The sequence below is a fragment of the Apodemus sylvaticus genome, chromosome 1, assembly GCF_947179515.1.
Source record: "Apodemus sylvaticus chromosome 1, mApoSyl1.1, whole genome shotgun sequence".
Lineage (NCBI taxonomy): Eukaryota > Metazoa > Chordata > Mammalia > Rodentia > Muridae > Apodemus > Apodemus sylvaticus.
Window position 1 is genome coordinate 135,135,903 of NC_067472.1, and position 22,608 is coordinate 135,158,510.

The 22,608-nt window shown below is 49.6% G+C and overlaps 1 protein-coding gene across 2 annotated transcripts in view; it reads right to left on the reverse strand.

Annotated features, from left to right (window-relative positions):
* Positions 1–22,608, reverse strand: part of Rgma (repulsive guidance molecule BMP co-receptor a) — a 44,165-nt gene that overhangs the window by 17,295 nt on the left and 4,262 nt on the right. Inside the window, exons 1-2 of one of the 2 annotated variants that reach the window (XM_052160732.1) lie at positions 11,333–11,550; positions 10,418–10,533 (exon numbers count right to left, since the gene is read on the reverse strand). In XM_052160732.1, the coding sequence (XP_052016692.1) occupies positions 10,418–10,499 (82 nt within the window). In that variant the 5' untranslated portion in view covers positions 10,500–10,533; positions 11,333–11,550. Of the gene's footprint in view, positions 1–10,417; positions 10,534–11,332; positions 11,551–22,608 lie in introns of those variants that run through there. The other variant, XM_052160724.1, reaches the window with a different exon arrangement.

Sequence of the window (22,608 nt, forward strand, 5' to 3'; positions counted from 1 at the left end):
ATCAAGAGCAAAAGCTGCAGGGCCCCCATCAGAAGTCCCGAAAGGCTTTATTTAGTTATTTATTTTTTAATGTGCCATATATTTTTCTTTTCTTTTCCTTTCTTCTTTTTGTTCAAGGGAAAGATTCCAGGCAGCAAACTGGGCCTTCTGAGGCCAAGTGTTCATACACACACACTGCTTCAGTGTATACCACCACATCTTACAGCAGCTTGTGCAAACACGGGAGAGCCAGCCTTTCTGAGTCAGTCCTGAACACTTTCTGCTTGGCAGAAGGATGCTCGCCGTCCTGCAGTGGCAGGTCACCTCTCTTTTTCTGGGTAATTACACACCAGAGAGTTGCGCTCACCTCACTTGGTGGCCAATACGCTGAGTGGACATGATTAAAGTTCAGACACTTTCCTATTTCTTTTGTAAAAAACATTTCTACATGTGTGTTATGCAGACATGTGTGTGTATGCATGTATATAACCCGCAGTGCATATGTGGCAGTTTGTGAACAGCCTGTAGGAGTCAGTCTCCTGTCACGTGGGTTGTGGGATTCTATCTCAGGTTGTTAGGTGACAAGTCCCTTCAACCTATTGAGCCATTCAGCAGACCCGTTTTTTCTGTTTCTAATCATCTGGGGCTGAGCAAACTTCTGGGGTGCCCCATGACTCTCACTACCGGGTGAATTACTCATCTAAATACAAAGGTACCTCACAATCTTGACACCCTTCATAAACTCATCAGAAGGCACTGTGTGCTCTGCACAGTTTGTTTTGATCTACCATTAATGCTCCAACATTCAGGATTAGCTATTATCCTGAGAATGATATCTGGACCAACAGAATCCAGAGGCCTGCAGATACGGTGGCCCTGCCTGGACTCACCCACAGGAAACCCCTGAACGTGTCCTAACATCACTAGGGCAGAGAGGGTTCTTCCTGTCCCCTTTTGTAGAGCTACACAGATCTAGGCTATTTTATGTGTAACTGCCCCACATTCCATATTTGATATACAAGGAGGTCCCCCAGGCTTCCTTCCTGGTGTTAGCTTCTCTGGCAGCCTTGAGTAGCCTGGTCAGCTTCATTCAGAGCCTCAGGAAGGTGGCTACAGGACACATCTTTCCCATATCTGTCCATCAATCTCCCATAAACAGGCCCTCCTCATCTTTGTCCTGTCCTCTCTCAGCTCTTCTATTTCTATTTATTTTGGGACCGAGGAAGGTTCTGGGGTCCCCTTTGATTCTCACTACCCGGGGAATTGCCTCCTGACAATACCATCATGCCCCCATCCAAACTCAGAGGAAACATTCCAGAATCTGTAAGGCCAGCTCCGCCTAAGCACAGAGTGTGCTCCCAGAACAGCATTCACACTTCCCAGAAAGTATCTTTTGAGATTTCAGATGTCATGTGGATACCATCATGTGGACACCATCCCCGGCACCCCCAACACCTGTGTCCAACTCTGGTGGAAACCGGACGTGTACTCCCATGTATCCAGGGTTCAGGGAGCATATATTTCCTCATAGCTAGCCACTCACATTTTAAAGACAGAGCTCCACAGTGCTCCCTGATTGGACTGAACCACACACAGCTCAGATGTCATTATTTTTCTGTGGCTAGCAACCCCTCTGGGAGGCAGAAAGGCAAAGAAGAATCTCAGAATACTAAATGGACCCGCCGCACGATAAAAAAAAAAAAAAAATCTTCGTGCTAGTACAGCGATGGCTCCGAGTCCTCCTTTGAGCTGTTATTCAAGCCCAATCTTTCGGAATAATAGCCTGCTTATTACCACCCTGTTTGCATGACAAAGCATCCCAATAAAACTTATTTTGCTGGGGCCCAGAGGGGGTGTGAAGGATCAACCATGAGAAAGGAGTCTTAGGAATTCCTGGAGGCGCTCCGGGGCCAGAGCCCGGGAATAAAGACAATGTAATTTGCCACCAAGAAAAGCCCAATAGACCAATAAATTACCCGCGTGCAAAGGGATTAGATCAGGTTTCAGAGGCCCAGGGGAGGAGCAGGCTAAACCGGGAGGGAGACAGCCCTGCCTTCTCTTAAAGAGTTAAGGATCGCTTAGAACACATGCTCCAGGGTCAAGCCGTTTTCAACGCTGCTTGCACAGTGACTGTCTGAACTGGTTTACTTGCTCGGAGCTCTGGGTCCTGCTGCGTGCTGGGAACTGTGATGAATGCTGTTCTCGGAACACGCTCTGCTTAGGTGGGGCTGGCCTTACAAATTCTGGAATGTTGCATCTGAGTCTGGATGGAGGCATGACGGTATCGGCGAAGACTGTCAAGAGGCAGATACTGTCCAACTTCAAATCACTGCCCTTTGCTGGGGGAACAGGAATCCTTTAACACCACCCCCAGCCCCCCGCGCCCGCTAATCGGCTGCCAGCCTGATAGTCTGCCACCAGGGGGCACTAGATGAAAAAGGGAAGGTGTCCCTGGAGTCCTCCCCACTGGTGGCCTTCCTACCCGGGCCCTTCTGCCCTCCTCCGGGCCTCTAGCTTCTTTGTATGTGAGTGGCTCTGAGGGACTGTAAGCTCAGCAAGCTCCTTCAGTTCCTTTGTCACTTTGGCCTCTGAGGTGTAAGCGGTGTCCCGCTGTGTGCCTCGGTGGCATCCCTACCAAGCCTGTGGTTCCCAAGCTTAGGTCCCTCGGTGGAAGCGCCGGAGGGAGGGGGAGGGGAGTTCACTTTCCTGGCAAGCCTAGGAAATGAAGCGCCTGCCCGATGATCTCAGCCAGTGAAGAGCTCCGGCAGAAAGCCCCAGCGGCAGCACCAGCGCTCTATTTTCGTGAGCAGTGTAACTTAAGAGGCGATAGGTTCAATTAGGACACAGGCGGGTCGAAGAAAAGAGAAGCTTCTATACGTCTGCCTGCCTCCGGGAGAGGCCAACCCTCAAGTCCGAAGTATCTGTGTTACTGCCCACCTAGTGCGGGAAGCAGACCCTAGATAGGACGCTGGAACCATCCATCATCATCCCGAAGGAGGTGGGGAAGGGGGCCAACTGCTCCCACCGAGCATGCGCCCCAGGCCTGGGTCTCCTGCTGATTCTAATCCCACAGTAATGAACCTTCGGGTACGTGGGGATGGAGTGGGGGGGGGGTGTCACGGGACAAGAACGGATGCCTGAGGCTCCCTGTTGGCGTCACTCCTGTAGGAATTTCACTCAATCATCATGGCGTAAACACCCAGGTGTTTGGCCCCAGATACTGAGAGGGAGAGACACACCCAGCAGACTGGATTTTTTGCCAGGTGCTGCACACTTAACCAATCACTGCAGCCAGAAGGGATCACCGCTCCGGTGTGACATACCAGGGCCAGGCAGCCTACGGGCCTCAGAACTGCCACTTTATGACAATGTGTCTCCCACCCATTAGCTCTACTGGGAATTGTGCCTCGCTTCCTTCAGAGTCTGGTCAGCAGAACAAGGCTGAGAGCAAAAGGGAGCTTTGGGGGAAATCTCAGATGACCCAGGAAGAGAAGACATTAGTGCTGGAGAGCTGAGCCCTGGAGGGTGAACTCACAGCCTAGCTAGCGTGGGCAGAAGTGGCTCCGTGCCACCCCTGGAGCTGGGGCAGGACAGTACTGCCTCCTCCGTCGCACCCAGCCAAGGCTGCCCTGCCTCAGCCGCCATACATTGCCAAGTTGTTGCAAGCACTCTCGATGACTGCCAAGGAGAAGGGCACACCTCAGCTTTCCAAACAGGCTACCCTTTCCCTGCCCCCACGGGAGCCGTGTGGAAACAGCTCCTGGGCGAGCAGAGTGGGCGTGGAAAGCCATGACTCCGCCCTCTAGTGGGAGGGCCATAGGCAGCCTGTCAACCGAAGGCTGAGCGCATGCCTGGGTAACAGGGGCCCACAGGGGTCAAGCAAAGGGACAAGACTCGGGGCTCGCACCTGAGGTGACAGCTTTACAGTCAGATTCTGCCTCCGGCAAGCTGGCTTTTCTGCTCAGCTGCAGGTCAAAGCAGGTCAAAACACCACTGAGGAGAAGAAGCGGAAGAAAAGAAACAAAAACCCACCACTGCCGTCTGCAGGTGCTGGAAGGGCACATGCCAGGCTAGTACCAAGGTGGGAGGCACAGCCCTGAACTCCTTTCTCCGTGGAATGGGCTTCAGAGTCTGCACTGTAGCAAATGTCTAGGTGTCCCAGCATGAATGAGACAGGGCACGAGTCATCAGTGGACTCCTGCCGGCATGTCCCGTCAAAGTGCCATCTTCCTCTTTGGAACACAAAGTTAGAGGATGACAAAGGACAGGGAAGGCCTTTGGAGGCCGAGAAAGCACTGCAATGCACTGTGGGAACTGGGAGGCCTCTCTTCTTTCAGCTATCCAGTGACATAGTCTCACAGCTCCTTCTGGCCCCAGCATCCCCGCCCGCTCCCATCCCCCATCTCAAGACTCAACAGCAGAGCTTGAAAAGGCTGCGGAGCAAATTTAACAACCGTGTTTATCCAACATCTGCAAAGGGCAGGAGCCTGGCATCTGCCGTTGGGCACTGCTTGGTAACTGGCTGTGTGTAACGCCGTACAAATTATCCTCCCAGCTCTGCCTCCTCATCAGGAATGATGGTTCCTGAGGACTGTTTAATTAAATGAGCGATTGGAAGCTCTTGGTACTCTGTGGCCATGCAATCCACTGAAGAACTCTTAAAATTATTATCCTCCTCTAAGCAGCCGTATCTGGGAAAGTGTGAAGGTATTGCATTTGGAAGGATGCCGCTAAATACCAACCAGGAGCTGTTGGTGAGAGGACAGACTTTCTGAGTGCTTTTTTTTTTTTAAATGTCTTTTGGTCTTTGGCTTTTTAAAATGTCTATTGCTTTTATAACCAGAAACAAAGATACGGGGTGTCTTGGGCGGGAAGGGTCCTGTGGTCTTTGCCCTTTGAACAAAAGCTAGAATCAAAAGAAATTAAAAAACAAAATGCTCCCCCCCCCTCAAAAAAAAAAACCTTAATGGCTTTGTAGTTTCTAGGACTATGATGGACACGCTTGGGAGTGTGAGGGAGGAGGGAAGAGAAGGGCAGAAAATAGGCTCCCACCCTTAAGATATAGAATTAGAGACCAAGAAGACAGAAACCCATGAGTCCATGGAGCCAGTGGGACGCTCAGCTCAGAAAAGCTAAGGCTGACAGGTGCCGTGGGAACCAAAGGTCTGCATGGGCTGCATGCACTGAATCTGGAATTTGGTCGAGTAGGCAGGGGGAGGTGGGTGTGCATGTTCAACTCAGAACTGGGTGGCACAAGACAAGGCACAGAGCATCCCATGTGGAAAGGGGATAGACTACAAAGAGGAGGGGGCTGGGATGTCCTGGATCCTTTGGGAATGAGGTTTGGGCTAGAAATGTGGATGCCCCTCCTGGAGGCTGCAAACAAGGACCTGGAGATTCTGAGTGTGGTCCACCAGGAACAGGATTGGAGTAGGATACCGAGGCAGTCCAGGGTGGTTGCAATGTGGCAACAGAAAAGCGAATCTAGGCGATAGGACTATATGGAGACCATTTTGGAAGGAAAACTTCATGTTCCTGGGCAAAGGGGTCCCAGACCCAGGTGAGGTGGGGATGCAACTAGGGAGCCCACATCCTGGTGTGCCTGGGACCTAGGAGACCTGTGGGGAGTCCTGACTTTGTTTTAAAACTTGGAAAATCCATGAGCGGTGGTGGCACACGCCTGTAATCCCAGCACTCTGGGAGGCAGAGGCAGGCAGATTTCTGAGTTCGAGGACAGCCTGGTGTACAGAGTAAGTTCCAGGACAGACAGGGCTATACAGAGAAACCCTGTCTCAAAAAAACAAAATCCAAAGAAAGAAAAAAAAAAAAGAAAAAAAACTTGGAAAATCTTGGGCAAACTGGTGAGTGTGCCATTCAAGGAAAATAAGGCCTTCAGGGTGCATCTCAACCCGGTGGCACTAGGCTGGTTTGGAAGCTGGAGAACAGGCCTTGCGTAGTCTGAGAAAGGCGGGATCTTTCGTGTCCCTCCAAACACATAACCAGGACCTCAGTCTTACTTGCCTCGGCAGGACCCCAGAGCCTCCTCTCTCCCATCTCAAGCCTTATTTGTGACATTGGGTTACTTCGCTTACCCTTCCACTTTCCAGACAACCCCTCTTTTGGACAGCAGGGTGATTACTAGCAATTCTCCCAACCTAGCAGAGGCTCCGCTCCCCCAGGGATCTTCCCCCTTCTCTCCAGTTCACGCTCGCTCGCTCGGAGTCTAAAGGGGCCATACAAACTCTCGAAGCTGATATCCGTACTCTCTGCCCGCTAGTCCCTGGCTGCGGGTCACCAACCTGCCTCTTGTAACTGAGCATCCTTTTCTCCCCTCTTCTGCAGGCTCCCCTCCCAACTGCCCCCCAAATCACAGGCTAAAATCTAATCCTCAAAGCAATGGTATTATGAACAGGATCCAGGACTTTTGGAAGTGTTTATATCATGGGAGTAGAGCCCTCATGGAACGGCGCCCAGAGAGCCATCTTTCCATCCTTCTGCCTTGGAGGGACCTGGTAACAAAGCCCACGACACAAGGGCTAGAAAGGTCCTCTCGCCAGTCTCTAGCGGCTGCTTCCTCAGTCTCTGATTTTCTAGCTCCACAGCTATCATCAGCAAATGCCTGTTTGGAACCCTTAAAATATACGGTAATAGCAACAGAAACTCCTTTTGGGATACAAAGTCCAACTAAGAGGCCCAACAACTACATCTAAGAAGAAGTTTACACATTCTTAAGTAGCACTTCTGATAGAAACAGTCTCATCTCTATGGCCATGCACATATATTTAGATATGTGAGAGAACTTTAGTTTCCTTCTCTAAGCCTCGGGTTTTCCCACTTGAAGATTGAACACTTTTATAACAGATATAGTTCAAAGGCATAAGGGAGGGGCTGACGGTTAAGAGTACTTGTTGCTCTTGCAGAGAGAGGACCAGGATTCAGTTCCCAGCACCCACACAGGGCAGCTCACAAAGCCAAGTAACTCCTGTTCTGTGGCTCTCATATTCTCTTCTGGCTTCTCTGGGCACTGCATATATGTGGCGCACGTGCAAACATGCAGATATACCCACATACACATAAAAGTAAAAAAAAAAAGATTAAGAAAAAACCACGATGAGGGGAAGAAACACGAAAGGGAGGCTGCATTGAAGCTCTGTTAGAACTAGCCCTTCAAATGCAGCATGCACACGTCAGACAGCCTCCCCAAGGCCTCGCCTCGCCTGGGTTTCTCTTAGACTTCTATTTGAGTAAGTCGCAATGGTCTCACAGCTTTAAATGCATCTATTTACTGTGTGCCGAAGAGGATGATGCTATTTGTGGACAACTCTTTTAAGAAGTTTTTTCCGGCCTCTCCTCCTGCTGCCCCCCCCCCCCATCCCGCGCGCCCTCTCCTCCCCTTCCCTGTGCCCCACCACCTTGGGTAGATGCAGCCACTGCCCCATCCTCTATCCCGGAAGGGTGTTCACCCCTCCAGCCCTTCTCTCTTCAACAGGCTGACAGCCTCCATCAGAAGGCTGTACGGAGGCAGGGACGCGGGAAGTCAGCCATTGGTGTTGAGTGAGTACGAGTAAACACTCAAAACACACAAACACCCTCAGTCTGGCAAAGTGAAGGCATCTCTCTCCACGTAACTATGTCCAATTTAATTTGCACCCCTGCCCTTATTGCTGGCAGCTATTCTAGTGGGCATGCTCTGAACAAACCTGGGCTTTCACAGGGCTGCTCGGCCAGTTTCCACCTGTTTGGGCGGTGTGTGTGTGTGTGTGTGTGTGTGTGTGTGGCCATGGCTTTCTTTTTTGTCCCGAAATGTTCACTCACTCACTGACTACTAGAACCACAGGCTTTCTGACCTTTATTCTGGGGCATCCGGTTTGCTGGACCAACATGTCAGAGCACGACAGTCCATCTTGGCTGTGGAAATTACACACCTAGCTCTTCCCCACATCGGAAACTGTCATTTTGACCCAGGTTTCCCGAGCACCCACATTCCTGAAGGCCTCAGTATATTTGGTCGTTGGTGACCCGGCAGCTCAGTTTTCACAAAGGTGGACAGTTCTGACTAGCTGCAACTGTCAAAGGCCTCTGCGATGGAGAAACCTTAGCCAGTTGGCAAGACACAACTCGGCTATCAGCTGCATCTGCCAGGATTTAGTTACCAGCCTTGAAGCCAAAAAGAAATGGGTTTCTTGGACACGAAAGTGGCGGAATTTGAGTTATATAACCCATCAGTGCGCCTCAGACGATGCAGGAAAGTTTTTAAGACAAAGAAATGAACAGGAAATATCTCGCCCTCCCCACCCCTGAGCCCACCTAGTGCTTGCAAGCTCCTTCCTCTTCTCTCCTTCCAGCCTCAGAGATTAATAAGTGCTACAGCTTTAAGAGCAGGAGGTGTTGTTTTAAGAGCCCCGGGAGCCCCCCTTCTCAATTTCAGCTCAGAGCTGAGATCACATGCCCCAATGCAGCCAAAGGACAAAAGCCATTTATCAACCTATCTGATAAAACTTCCAATGGGCTGGATCTTTATCCGGACCGAACCAAGATGAACACAGGTGCAAGCTGCTTCCCTGGCATTCTCTTTACTTTCCGATGGCTTGTACTTTATTATTTTAACTCTTGGGAAGTAATAAGATCAGTCTTTTAAATAGACCATTTTGATAAGTGGTTCTCAACCTGTGGGTCTCGGCCCCTATCCGGGCCCAGCGATCCTTCCTAAGACCATCAGGAAACACAGATACATCACAATTCATAACAGTAGCAAAATTATGGTTATGAAGTAGCAACGAAAATAATCTTATGGTTGGGGGATCACTACAATATGGGGAATTAAAGGGTCACGGTGTTAGGAAGGTTGAGAAACCCACTGATTTAGATGAAGAAACTTGGGTCTCAAAAACATGAGAGTTGGGGGTGAGGGTCACCCCTCTGTTGGAACTCTGTGGGGGTTTTGGTATTTCCAGGGCTTATTGGGTATGAAGGCTCTTGGAAGATACTGACACCCCTCCCTCTTTCTGGTCCCGAGCAGGGAGGGATCTATCTCTTCAGGAGAGAGTTTCAGAAAAATGGTTCTGAAAGTCGAGGGCTCTCCTGGGTCTGGCAGCTGCAGAGGGAGCTGAGATGCTATGGTTAGGAAGACACTGGGCACACTGCAGCCCTGCTGAGACAAGAGGGGAAACTGACCCTTACCCCAATAGTGCTTGTTGTCTCTGTTGTGTGCTCTCTGGGAATGCCAACTTGCAACCAGGCCTAGCCTCGACTGACTGCCCTGTTCTGTCAGTTCCTTGAAACCCAGTTGGCTGAAGAGGAAATCAAAACAACTCAATCCCCGTCCTAACTCAAGTTCTTTCTTGCAAATCTCAGCTGCGCAGGGGCAGCACAACCACATCTAGCCTTGCTGTGGGACAGCTGGAGATTTTTTGCTCAAAGACACCTTTCAACCCCACAACACAATGGAATCGGGCGGGAGATCCCGCCTTACACGGAGGACCATTTGGTCATAACACTGTTTATTTGTATTAAAAAAGAGAGAGAGAGAGGAAAAAAACGGGTGAAAAGCGTTTAACGGGCCTTCTCTGACTCTGAGCAGCATGAAATAAAAACGAAATAAAAGTTTTACGAAACATTATAAAGAAAACAGACCGGGGATTTAAGCTTCGTTCACTCCCCCTCCCCCCCCAAAGGGGAAAAAAAGTAAAGAAACCGGAGCGTTTGGGAAGGAACAAACGCTTCTCTGTGGAGTTCGTCTCCCTTCCCCCAACAAAAACAAGAGGTCCGGGCTCGGAGGAATTTGAAAGCAGCGATCTGCCAAAAACATTGTGAAAAACTATGGGGGATTCATTGGAAACAGATGGGCTTTTTCAGCTTTAATTCTGAAATTCTCTCGCTTTCTGGCACAATAAAAATAAACAGGGGGGCGACGCAAAATGTTATCAAACAGGAATTAGCACGTCTGAGCCTGTGTCCGTGGGCTTTCCCGCGTGGGTCAGCGTGGGGGGCGGAACGGGGCGGTCGAGGACTCGTCTGGGACCTCCCCAGCGCCCCCAGCTCCACCCCAGGGCTACCAACAGGTTTTGCAAACTGGTGGGCGAGGAGCTGGAGACAGTGCTCCTGGTGCCGAGCCCCTGCCTCCTTTGGAGCACCCGAGAGGCGTTCAGGAAACCCGATTTCTCGTAGGGAGAGAGGGGGACTGAGAGGCATCTTACGCTCTGCAGATCTCCCCACACGCTCCTGTCCTTCGGAGCTCGGACTGGGGTTCCCTCACCTTCAGGTTTCCACTGACACCCATCTCTCCCTCCACAGGGCTCGGGACAAAGACTCGTAGAAATGGGGATCTGGGTCCCCAGGAGGTTAGTGAACCGGGGCCCCGACTGGCGCAGGGAGGCCCGCGAGTGGGACCGGTCGGCTGTTCCCCCCACCAACCCCCGACCAAGGAGCTGTGCCTTACCTGCGGGGAAGCTGCAGAGAAGGAAGGCGACGGTCGGCCACAATCCCAGGGCTGAACGTCCTGCCCCTCTCCCCATACCCATCCATCCAGCTCGGCCTGTTACCACTAGCCTCTCCCTGGAAGAAGTTTAGAAGAAAAGAAGGGAGGAAAAAAAAATCAATCACGCTGCAGAGAAGAAGCAGCCTAGCTCCGCCGGCGGGAGCAGCGAGCCGGGAGGCCCGGTCCACCTCCGCCACGGGCGCCCCGTGTCCACCCCCACCCCACCCCGCCGCCCGGCCCCGCCCTCGCCATCCATCATTCGGTTCCCCGCCAATGTCCCAGCGGCCCCAGGCCCCGCCGCCGCGCGCCCCGCCCTCTGGAGCTCGGGTTTCATCCTGGCGGGCGGGAGTGAGGAGAGGCAGTCCAGGCGGCCGGGCCGGTGGCCAAGGGACCTGGGGAACCAGGGGGCCGTGAGTGCCGGGCGGGTCCTCGGCTCCGATCTAACCGCCCCTCCCCACTCACCCAGGTGGCTAAGGCGCTCAGGACAGGAGGATCTCAGAGAGCGCCTTTAATCCTCCCCCATTCATATCCCATTCAAGCTTGCAGACAAACTCCAGCCTCCCTTTGCCACCAGACTGCCTCCCCAAAGCCTCCACCAACACCCCTTGGCTCATTTCCCCACTTTAGATGTCTCGCCGGTGCAGAAGATTGAAAAGCCTTCTCAGGAGTTGTCTGACCCACTGCTACAGCTGTGCCCCAAGGATCATGGCCGCCTTGGTCCTGGGCCACCCAAATTTGGACTCTACTAGGGCCCCCTCCAGCACCATCTCTAAGCACCCGGTTGCTTTGCAAGAACTCGGCCCTGCTGCAACTGAGAGCGCTCACAAATTGAGATCTTGCTAGCCTAAAGCTGCCTCCAGGGACATAGCTACCAACCTAGGGAGATAGACGGTGGTCCTCGGGGAGCGCAGGGTCCAGCCCGCCGGTGTTCAGGCAGAAGCTATATCCCTAAGGCTCGCTTTGGAAAGGCTGATTCAGGGTGGTGATCTCCCCTTTTCGGTCTTTTATTTTTCCAGGAGAAAATGTCTCCTCCCCAAGTTTTCTAGGCCCCACAGCAGCGCTTCTGCCTTTTTGGTGTCTAAGGGACTGGCAAGTTCCGCTGAGAAACATCTTCTGGATAATACAAATATGCCAGCGCCAAGTGTTTTCAGTCAAACGGATTCCTCCGCCCCATCCCACCCCCCAAGCCTGCCCATCTGGCTCTTTGGGGGGGGGGGAATTCTGGGTTTTGATCCAATTTCTCTTATGAGCTATCAGTCTTCACTTGCAGGCCACACAAACTGCAGGCTACATTTGCATTTAGTACTCAGCTGTGGGAGAGGCGACTAGGGGAGAAGGAGGCTGGGGGTGGGGGCTGGCGGGAGGGGCCTCTGCCCAGAAGTCACGTGGTGGTTCAGCCGGGCAGCAAAGCAGTACAACTTCAGAATCTGGCTTTCCTGAAGCAGGGGAGTAAGTGGAGACTAATTCCTCCGGCACCTGTGCAGCCAGAGGCTGCAGTTTCCTTTGGTCGAAGAGCTCTTGGTAGCAGCTGTTACCCACCTTGCAGTTGGGCTACCCCGGTATTCCCCTCAAATATTTAGGTCTCAGACTAACAGGCTCTGCCTGCTTATTGTTCCCTTGAACTGGAGCTTCCAAGTGCAGTGTGTAGGTTTGTCTAGTGAGAGGTCACCGGCTCAAATCCAGATCTCAAACGCTTTCCTTTCAAGCCTGCCCAGCCAAAGCCAACAATTGTGTGGCCAGGCACAGCAGCCTGCTCCAGGAGCAGCCTGGGCATACTGAGGTAGGCACACAGCCAGACTGCCCAGAGACCTGGAGTGGCCTTTCCCCTCCTTAGGTCCAGCAATTAACACCGTTGTCGTCGTCGTAGTCGTCGTCATCGTGTGGAAGCTGCCCTTCGGGAGCTCATTCTAAAACCTTTGCATAATGAGGGATCTCATGGGCTTCCCCAGCAGCCCAGGACACTGCATCTCCAGGTCAGAACCCTGTGGCCTTTGGAAGGCAGAAAGGAAGGCTCCTCTAGCCCTGCCCTAGGCCCAGTGGCAGCAGGAATTTTCATCGCAACACCCGTGAAAGGGCCAGTCTATTATTGTCACTTAAGGCCACAACTGAATACAATTTGGGAGGGACACCAGGCCCTGAGATTCCCCCCAGCTTTGTTGCTAGGGATGGGTGATGTCTAGAGAGGAGACTCAGTTACCGCCCCCCCCCCACACACACATTATATATCTGTGACTATGTGCACATGTATGCAGGTGCTGACACAGGCCAGAAGAGTGTGTCACATCCCCTAGGAGTTGGAATTACAGGAAATGGTGAGCCTCCCCACATGGGTGCCAGAAACCAAACTCTACTCCATCTGTAAGAAGAGCACCACCTTTTGTTTTTTGTTTTGTGTTTTTGGAGATAGGGCTTCTCTGTATAGCCCTGGCTGTCCTGGAACTTACTCTGTAGACCAGGCTGGCCTTGAACTCAGAAATCCGCCTGCCTCTGCCTCCCAGAGTGCTGGGAGCACCACCACCACCCGGCAGCACCAAGCATTCTTAAGCACAGAGAAATCCCTCCAGCCGGAGACCCAACTTTTGAGTTTGGTGTTTCTTATTTGGTGTTTTGATCATATTTAATCCCCCACGCCTACCCCTTTCCTTACCTGTCCAAATTTGTGTCTATCTTGTATCTTTCTTAAACCCTTCAAGACCAATCTGTGTTGCCCAAATATAAATACTCTTGGGTATGTGGGCTTTCACCGGTTAGTTTATCAGGGGCTACCCCCTTGGAGGAAACTGTCTTTCCTCTCAACAGCTACCCATGGCTATCTGTTGAGGATGGACTCTGTACTGTCTTGGGAGGTAAAGAAATGAGGCACTTCTTGCTGTGGTATAGAGATAACATGTTCTCCAACTGTCCCCAGGGAAAGCTTTGGGAGGTGGAGCCTGGTGATCCTTATGTCCTTGGCACATGTCTTTGAGGGGGATTCCGAGACCCCTACCTTTTCTTTTCCTTCTTTGCTTCCCAACCATGAAGTAAGCCGTCGACAATTCCATATGCTCCCCGCCATTCCCCTTCAGCATGACCTCCAGAGTCCCACAGCCATGGGCCCTCCTGGTCACAGCCTGGAAATTCCCAAACTGCGTGTCAAGACGAACTGTTTTCTTTGAACACACGGTCCCATGTCAGATCTTGCTTCCAGTCAGATGTTTGACTCTTCCCTCCCTTGCAAAGACAGCCACCTCACGGCAAGTCACCATGAGCCCCACCTGTAGTGTCGGCAGTGCCTTCCAAACGCAGTCCATTTCTCAGTCACAGACAGCCTGAGGGAAGCGTCACTGCATGGAGCAGGGAAACCTCAGGCCAGTGGCGTTCCACAGACCGGCCTGGCCTCCACAGCCTCTCTCTCCTCACAGCGCTCCGCAGTGGCCTGCTTTCAACTTCTCACAAACTCTCCTTTCTTGCCCATGGACCTTGTTAGCACTGGGCATAGCTTCCTCCCGTTCTCTACTCAACCCCTAGTTCAAATCACAGCCTTCCATCTGTCTCTTTTCCAGCTCTAGTGCACAGCAAACTCATTCTTGTGTCTAAAGGTAAACCTTTGCTCTTGTTATGTTGTGGTCACGCTGGAAAGCTGAATTGCGATGAAAACAAAGGCCTAGGAACAGAGCATGGGCTGACGGACTGACGGGAGAGTGAGGTATGAATGTCTTCATTAAGGGGGGTGAGGAGAATTTTCCAGGCTTTGTTTCTAATGATCCTGGCTAATATTCTTTTTTTTTCAAAGATTTATTTATGTATTATATGTAAATACACTGTAACTGTCTTCAGACACTCCAGAAGAGGGTGTCAGAACTCATTACGGATGGTTGTGAGCCACCATGTGGTTGCTGGGATTTGAACTCAGGACCTTCGGGAGAGCAGTCAGTGCTCTTAACCGCTGAGCCATCTCTCCAGCCCCCCTGGCTAATATTCTGATTTGTTCTTTTTAAAAATCCTTTTCATTTCTAATCATGTGTATGAATGTGTTTCTATATGTGTGTGACAGTAAGTGCCTGCAGAGGTGTCAGAGTTGCTGGAGTCCCTGGGCCTGGAGTAACAGTTGGTTATGAGCTGTGTGACATGGATATGCTGGGAACTGAACTTGGGTCCTCTACAAGAGAAATACACTCTTAACCACTAAGCCATCTCTCCAGGCCCTTGGCTCATTCTTAGATCGTCTATGCTGGTTTACACTTGCAGTTAAGATAGGTTCCGCCATCATCCCTGTGCAGAGGAAGAAACCGTGGCCAAGTGATCAGAAATATTCACCCAAGCTGGGTGTGGTGGTGCGGGCCTTTAATCCCAGCACTCAGTGGGGAGAGAGGCCAGCGGGTCTCTGTGAGTTCTTGGAGGTCAGCCTGATCTACAAAGGGAGTCCCAGGACAGACAGAGCTAGTGAGATACTGTTCCCTCCCCCCAAAATCTTCCCTGCAATAGCTGCTATTGGGGAACCCCTCGGTTTTGTGTTCTTCCTGTATTGTGAGAGGCCATCAAGTGTAGCCAGGTGTGTTGTGGCTCCAGTCCAGGCTGAGCTCAGAGGTGACCTGAGGGGAAGATGGGTATTACTACACAATGGGGCTGGGGCCGTTTGTAGAGATGCTAGACTGTTTTCACTGGGGTTGAATTTAGCTGGCAAGCTGGTGGAGATCTTCAACATGCAATGACCCACCCCCACTGTTCTCCCTCAGTTCTTCTGGGTTAACACAATTACTTGTTCCAGCCAGGGCAAGCCATGACGTTCTTCTTTTGGCTCTCTGTAGTCTTGGTTTAGATTTCTCTCACTCATGCAAAGAGACCCCTGGATAGAGAGGACGTGAGTGGTCCAATATTGGTCCCAGGCATTTTTGTCAATCTTATAAATGGGGATGTGTGAGTGGCTCTCAATCCACAGTTCGCCTCTCACGTAGGGAATCTGGAGTGTTCTGTTCTTGCTCTGCTGAGGGACAGAGGAGACAGTTCAGTTGGTGAAGCGCTTGCCTTGGACAAGAGCCGATTGCTTGCCTGGTCTGAGTCTGAGCCCAGAACCTCCCATGTGTGCATGCAAATACTCATAGCTTACTTATGCTGTCTCTGGAGGAACTGGATCGGTTCTCTTTATAACTCCAAGTGCGGACCGGGACCTATCCTTCTAAATTCACCCATCTGATCCCTCTTTGCCATCTCAAGGGCTACTTTGGGTCTGGCTATCTCGGAATTGATGAAGCAGTCTTTGTTCCAGATCTCCATGACCTTCGAGTTTGTCCAGGTTTTGATCCTATCACCTCTCTGCCTTCATCTTCCCACACGAAAGCCCTAAAGGAACAGCACAGGGCAGGCTCTTGTGAAAGATGCTCTCTGGGGTGATTAAAGGTTACTCAGTCTTCTACAGCCTTGAGATATTTTTCTGCAGTGGAAGGACATAAACCGTCAAGTCTGGATTATTGCCTGGGAAGAACTTTTTGTTTTGGCTTGGTGTCCAGTACCATTTCTGATACAATGTTAGCAGTTTCTGAGCATCTGGCTCTGCATGGCCTTTAGCTAACAGATGACAAAGACCCTCACGATCCCCCTGTGTGACTATAAACAGCCTGGGCTTGGGTTATATTATTGCAAATGCATTAATTCGGGCATGGGCCTGCAAAACTTCATTTGTGTTTTCTCTCTCAGCCTTAATTGGAGCTCACCCAGTAGTTAATCAGCACTTGTTAGGGACCTCCACAATACCTGAATCTCAGCTCATCTGTGGAACCATCTGACCTTTCATTCTTCAGATAATCTATGCAAATTTAAGCTAAGTCCGAGTGCACAGTCAATCCTGGGGGCTGCCCACTGTTCCTACTTCTCCATGCAGAAAGGCTTATCCTACTTTTGTTTCTTGCCTCTGAGGAATTCTAATCACTGACAATTCCCTCCCCCTTCCCTGGAGCCACCGACTCTTATAAATGACCTTTCTGGTGGAAGCTCCTTGGTCGGGATTTTGAAGGGTTTATCCCTAGGTTTCTTCCTTGCCTTTCTTTAGGCTTGTCTGCCTTTCTCCCGTTAAATTGTCCAGTTTCACGTTCTCCTTATGAGAGCTGGTGTGTTTCATCCAGATAATGGATACTTTACAGTGTGCTTAGCAATAGTCACGTAGTGCACACTGTATCAGCGTGACCACGAAAGGGGACCGCTATACAGAGAGGCTCCCTCTGTGGGGGGGTGTGAGACAATGGTGCACAAGAGCCAAGTGCAAGGACAGTTGTCCACTCTGGTCATGAGGACATCTGACGTCCTTCCTTGTCATCACTGTCTTCTTCCCTACAGTAGACAGGAGGATAGGCGACCAGGGAACTTCCTCTCCATGGTCACTGCCTTAACAGGTTAGGAGAGGGCCTCTCCCATTTATTTGCTCCCAAGGCAGTTGTAAGTTGCTGTCACTGCTCTGGCACTAAGAACCTCTTCAGGGCTTGGGGGTAGGGTTCAGTGGCACAGCAATGCCTGGTGTATGGAGCACTCTGGGTTTGATCCAGCAACACACACACACACACACACACACTCACGCACATGTGTGTAAACACACCTCATCATAGATTTTGGAGACTCCTGCGTCATGCTCCTAGAATCGTTTGGTCCACCTAACTCCCCTAGCTTTTCTGCCTGGCCTCTTTTCTTCCTCTGTGTACATGCTATTTTTGTTTTGATGGTTTTTCCATTACAATGAGGTTAACTTCTTGGTAATTAAAACATACAGATTTTTTTTTCCTCCAACATTTAAATGTTACTTTTCCTAGAAGGACAAATTAACCGTGATATTCCAATAGTTCTCTTTTAGAAACTAAGGCAGCATCCCACTGGGACGCTGTCACATGGACTGAAAAACATACATTTGCAGATCCCAGTCAGGCAGTGGAGGTGCACACCTTTAATCCCAGCACTTGGGTGGCAGAGTCAGGCAGATTTCTGAGTTTGAGGCTAGCCTGGTCTACAGACCGAGTTCCAGGAGTGCCAGAGAAACCCTGTCTCGAAAAACCAAAAAAAAAAAAAAAAAAAAAAAAACCAAACAAACAAAAAAACCAAAACAAAAAAACCATATCAAACCATCCATCTATGTATCAATCAATCAATCAATCAATCTATTCTTAATAAAATAATATTGCAAAAACCTATCAGCCTTTTGACTGTTCCCTCCACAGGGTGTATCCTATTTAAGTCATTCTAGGAACGAAGAACAGTTGAGCTCACCAGCCAAAGCCAATGTGTGTATATGCAGAGAGATGAAATGCAAAATAGCATATATGGGGGCTGTCAGGTGACTTTAAACAGTTAGGTCCCTCTCCATTCCCACCTTCAAGTCACCTCTCCTGAGGAAGTTCAGGTTGGTCAGTGTGATTGCTGCTGCCTCAGATTCGGTCCCAGCTTCTTCCTAGCAAGGCTCTAGGACTCCAGCCAGTGGTAGAACCTTTCTCTTGCTCTGAAAAGTAGCAAGGCCTGTTTTGTGTTTCTTGTGCTCCGTTTTCCCACCCAGAATCAACTGGACTCCTCCTGATGATCTTCTAGCAGTTTCTAGGGCCACCATTCCATCTTTGTGCCTCAGTCCTTCTTGCCTTCAAGATCCTTAGCAAACCCTTGAATGAGCCTTTTTTTTTTCTTCTTTACGCGTCCGTCCCCACCCCACCCTCTGTCTCCCCGCTGGGATTAGTAACTGGCATGCCATTGGAGTGTCATGATCAAAGTCTCTTCCCCTATTTTTTCTTCTCTTGAGACATTTACTGAAGATCCTAAAACATCTAACCAGTCCACCTAAACAGTGTATAAAACTTCTAATTCTTCTTCTTTCAAAGCCCAGCAGACTAGCAGGGACATTGTGAATTAATTGTCAGTGTCAGATCTCAACCTTTCAAGGATACTGCCGTAAATGTGAGGAAATCTGTCCGAGGATGAGGACTGCCTATTTTTAGCTGTGTGGTCCAATCATGGCCTGACCTATCTTGGGCCCTTCAGCTCCTACACCTGAATGACCTGGCTGCCTCTGGGATATGGCGGATGTCTTCTAGTACTGCAGTCCCCCTTGAAGAGACGTATCCAACTCATGCTGTCTCCGTCATGAACTGTCCTCGCCCAGCGTTGACTTTCCAACAGTTCTGGCGCGTCATCTGTAACATTTCTGCATTCCCCGAGTGGCAGTATTGCTGAGCAAGCAGGAAATGCTATTTGAGAAGTGATTTTTTTATGTTTTACTGTCAGCATGAACTTCTCCATCAGTGATATACCTGAAACCATACCCTGAAGCCATTTAATAACATCCTCTCATTTGAAGCAGCCCGGAAGATGGCTCAGCGGGTAAAGGCGCTTCCTGCCAAGCCAGACAACCTGAGTTCCATCCCTGGGACCCGCATGGTAGGAGAGGACTGACTCTGTTCTCTAACCTCTAATACACATGCGCACGCGTGCAAACACACACATACACACACACACACACATGCACTCGCGCGCAAACACACACACACATGCACACACACACACATATACACACACATACACGCGCGCGCAAACACACACACACACACAGAGTAATAAAAAAAATTAAGAGAGGTGGCTCAGCGGTAAAGAGCACTCGCTGCTCTTGCACAGAATCAGGGTTAGGTTCCCAGCACCCCTATGTGAAGACGGTTCCCAACCATCCATAACTCCAGTTCCAGGGCACTAAGGCATGTACTTGGTGCACATCCATACACAAAGGCAAAACACTCATGCAGATAAAATGAAAATAAACAAATTCTTAGAAAATTAAAAGCAGCCTTTGGATTCCTGTACACCCAAAATACGCAGTTCCTGTAATGAGTGGACCACACGGCCTTTACTTCTCTCTATTCCAGTAACTTCCTGACAGCAGCACTGGCTTGAAACCATTGATCTACCACATGGCAACTGTGGGAACGGACAGTGAGTGAGTCTGTGTCTTTGTCCTCAGCAGCAGATGGCTACACTATTTATATTAATGAACGGTTCTGTGCCAAGCACAAATACCGTGGACAGTTAGCAAGAGGAACAGGCATTCAAGTTATTAACCAAATCCAAAACGATGGCAGAGAAAGCACGGAGGTCCTGCTGACAGGAAGGGAGGACAGGGGAGGCCCGCCCGGAAGGAAGTGTGTTCATACGGCCTTCCTCCCCACTCTGCTCTGACCCCCATTTTTGCCTAGAGGGACAACAGTTCCTCATCTTCTGTGAAAGAGAGAGAATACAGCATCCTAGTCTAAGGTTACGCAGTCTGGAAAGACTAGATTTGTAAAAGGGGGATGGATGTGCCTGCAGCTCCCTCAGAGGTTGATGTAAGGAGTCAAGGAATTCACACTCAGACTCCAGTCAGAACAGCGTCGAAACACAGCAAGTGTTGAAAGTGGTTTCCAACATTGTTGAGTACCCTGGGCAAAGACTATTGCTTGGGTTATTATAAAATGTCTATGACGATGAGTCAGGCTAAGGTCACTGCACATGTGGAAAATGGATGGAACCCACAGCGCCCTGGAAGGACCCCTAGATAACCTTGACGTTGGGGAGGTGTTAGGGCCTAGTGAGTCTACACTACAAGAAATAATTCTGTAGACGACTGCAGAATCGCTGTAACTATGCAAGTGGAAGTAGCCAGTCCCTATCCATAAATGCATATAAGAGTCAGGATGGTTAAGTGACTTGCCCAAGGTCCCCAGGAATGCAAATGTCAGGGTAGAGACTAAATCCAGGCCCCATGATACCAAGTCCAGTGTTGGTTCTCACTAAGCCACAGCTGTGTCTCATCTTCATCCAAGGTTTATCTTCTCCTGTCAGCTCAATAATACATCCCGTATGCCTCATGATGTATTATGCATTAGAGATGGAAATATGTTTAGAGGAATACTATTTTACAGACACCAACACAAATAGAGGAAAATGTTCTTAGAAAAGGAGTATATCCCTCAGCCTCCTCCCTCACCCTTCATAAGTCATGCCGGAAGTTGAAAGAATTATAGGGGCTGGAGAGATGGCTCAGCGGTTAAGAGCATCAACTGCTCTTCCAGAAGTCCTGAGTTCAAATCCCAGCAACCACATGGTGGCTCACAACCATTCGTAACCCTCTTCTGCAGTGCCTGAAGACAGCTACAGTGTACTTATACACATAACAAACAAATAAATCTTTAAGAAAGAAAGAATGAATTATAGAATTCTTCATCTGTTTTTCAGATGGGCAAGATTTTTTTTTGTTTTGTTTTGTTTTTTCCTGCCAACTAGTCACAGTATCCTTTCCTGGGTTTCAGCATGTTCTAGACCACCATGAAGAATTATACAAGAAAATGGTTAAGTTGGTCCAGATGCAGACTCTATTCTTCTCTGAAATCTCTTTAGCCCACGACCATTCCAGGGCAGTCTCAAGTTGTAAGCCAGGGGGATACAGAGGGCACCTGCTTACCTTGAGCTTCTCTTACTGTGAGCTGCACACTTAACTCAGGCTGGTGGGAGGTGGCCATCTGTTCCTTAGCCAGGGTCCGAGTCAGCGGACTCTACAATGGCGGGCACTCACTCAAGAAGTCAGGTTCCTGCAATTTAGGCTTTCTTTTCTCAAAACAGTCCCAGTAGAGAAACATGAAAACATTGTCAAACCCTCAGATGGCCTTGAACTTCTTACATAGCCAAGGATGGCCTTGAACTCATAACCCTCCTGCTTCAGTCTCTAAGGGCTAGGATTATAGGAGTGAGTGTGTCTCCACTAGCTTTTATATGACCCTAAGATGGGACATTGAGAAGTCAGTTTATCATCATTATGGGGACTACCAGAGGAAAGCACTGGGGTTTTTGTTGTTGTTGTTGTTGTTGTTTTGTTTTTGTTTTTCCGCTTTTTGAGGTAGGATTTCCCTGTGTAACCCTGGCTATTGTGGAACCCACTCTGTAGACCAGGCCTCAAAGTCAGAGATCTGCCTGTATCTTCTGTCCAAGTGCTGGGATTAAAGGCGTGTGTCAACACCTTCCAGCTAGGAAAGCATCTTAAAGCAATTTATTTACTCTGCTTCTTGGTTTCAGAGGTGTCGGACCAGAATCTTTGTGTCCATTGTTTCTAGGCATGTTGTGAGGCAATTTATCTTGATAGCAGAAGATACTACCCATCTAACAGTGGACAGGAAACAGAGAGGAGCAGAGAAAGTGCAAGGAACAGAATACATCCTTCAAAAGTACTCTCCCACTGACCCACCCCCTAGAACTGGGCCTTGTCTCCTAACACGTCCATTACCGCCCCCTGCGGTAACACTGTCAAATCATGAATCCACAAATGGATTAACCCATTATGAACCGGGAGCCTTCAAGATCCAAGCACTCCCTAAACCCCACCAGCTGATAACCCAGTGCATGTGCCTCAAGGTCACAGTTCAAACACAATTGACAGTATTCTGAGGTCGAAACAGCAAACAATTTTTGCAGTGATGACTGAAGTGTGACAAGGAAAGCTAAACCCTCCAGGAACCTCATGTGCTAGGACAAAAATGACCTAGCCACGCCTAGCAGGGATGGGCCTGTAGGAGAATCTCACAGTCTGTGATGAATCTCACAGTACGTGAATCTCACAGTAGCTGTGGATGAGTCAGCCTCTCAGCAATGCATTTGCACTAAAACTCTATTTATTATTTATACTTTACCCTCTTCCATCGAAGGTGTTAAGTTAAATGAGAATTAAAAACATATTACCCACCCAAATGTCCAAATATTAATTATTATTCTCTCCAAGGTACCAATTACAGCAAAGAAACCCTGTAATTTTTGTGGTCCTGTCAATGAGCTATCCATTTCTGTGTGCTCTTCTGATGACCAGGAGAAAAAAAAAATCCTCATGCGGTTTCAAGTGTCCCCTGGTTATGTTTTTGTAAAAGCAATCTATTTTTCAGGATAACACCATCAAGGGCAGAAAATGCATTCTGGGAGCTTGAAAGCCAGCTTTTAAACAGATTAAAATGGGTATCCTTGCCAGGGAAAAGTTATCCAGCAAGACCGAGTGGGCTATGGAACTTTGGCCGACAGAACCAGACTATGTGAAAGCAACCTGTATAGTGTGATGTCATGGCTTATAAACAGATGCTCAGAGGGTTAGAGTTCACAAGTATGGAGTTCTGAGTACCATGTGTTAAGTCTACAAGGGAAAA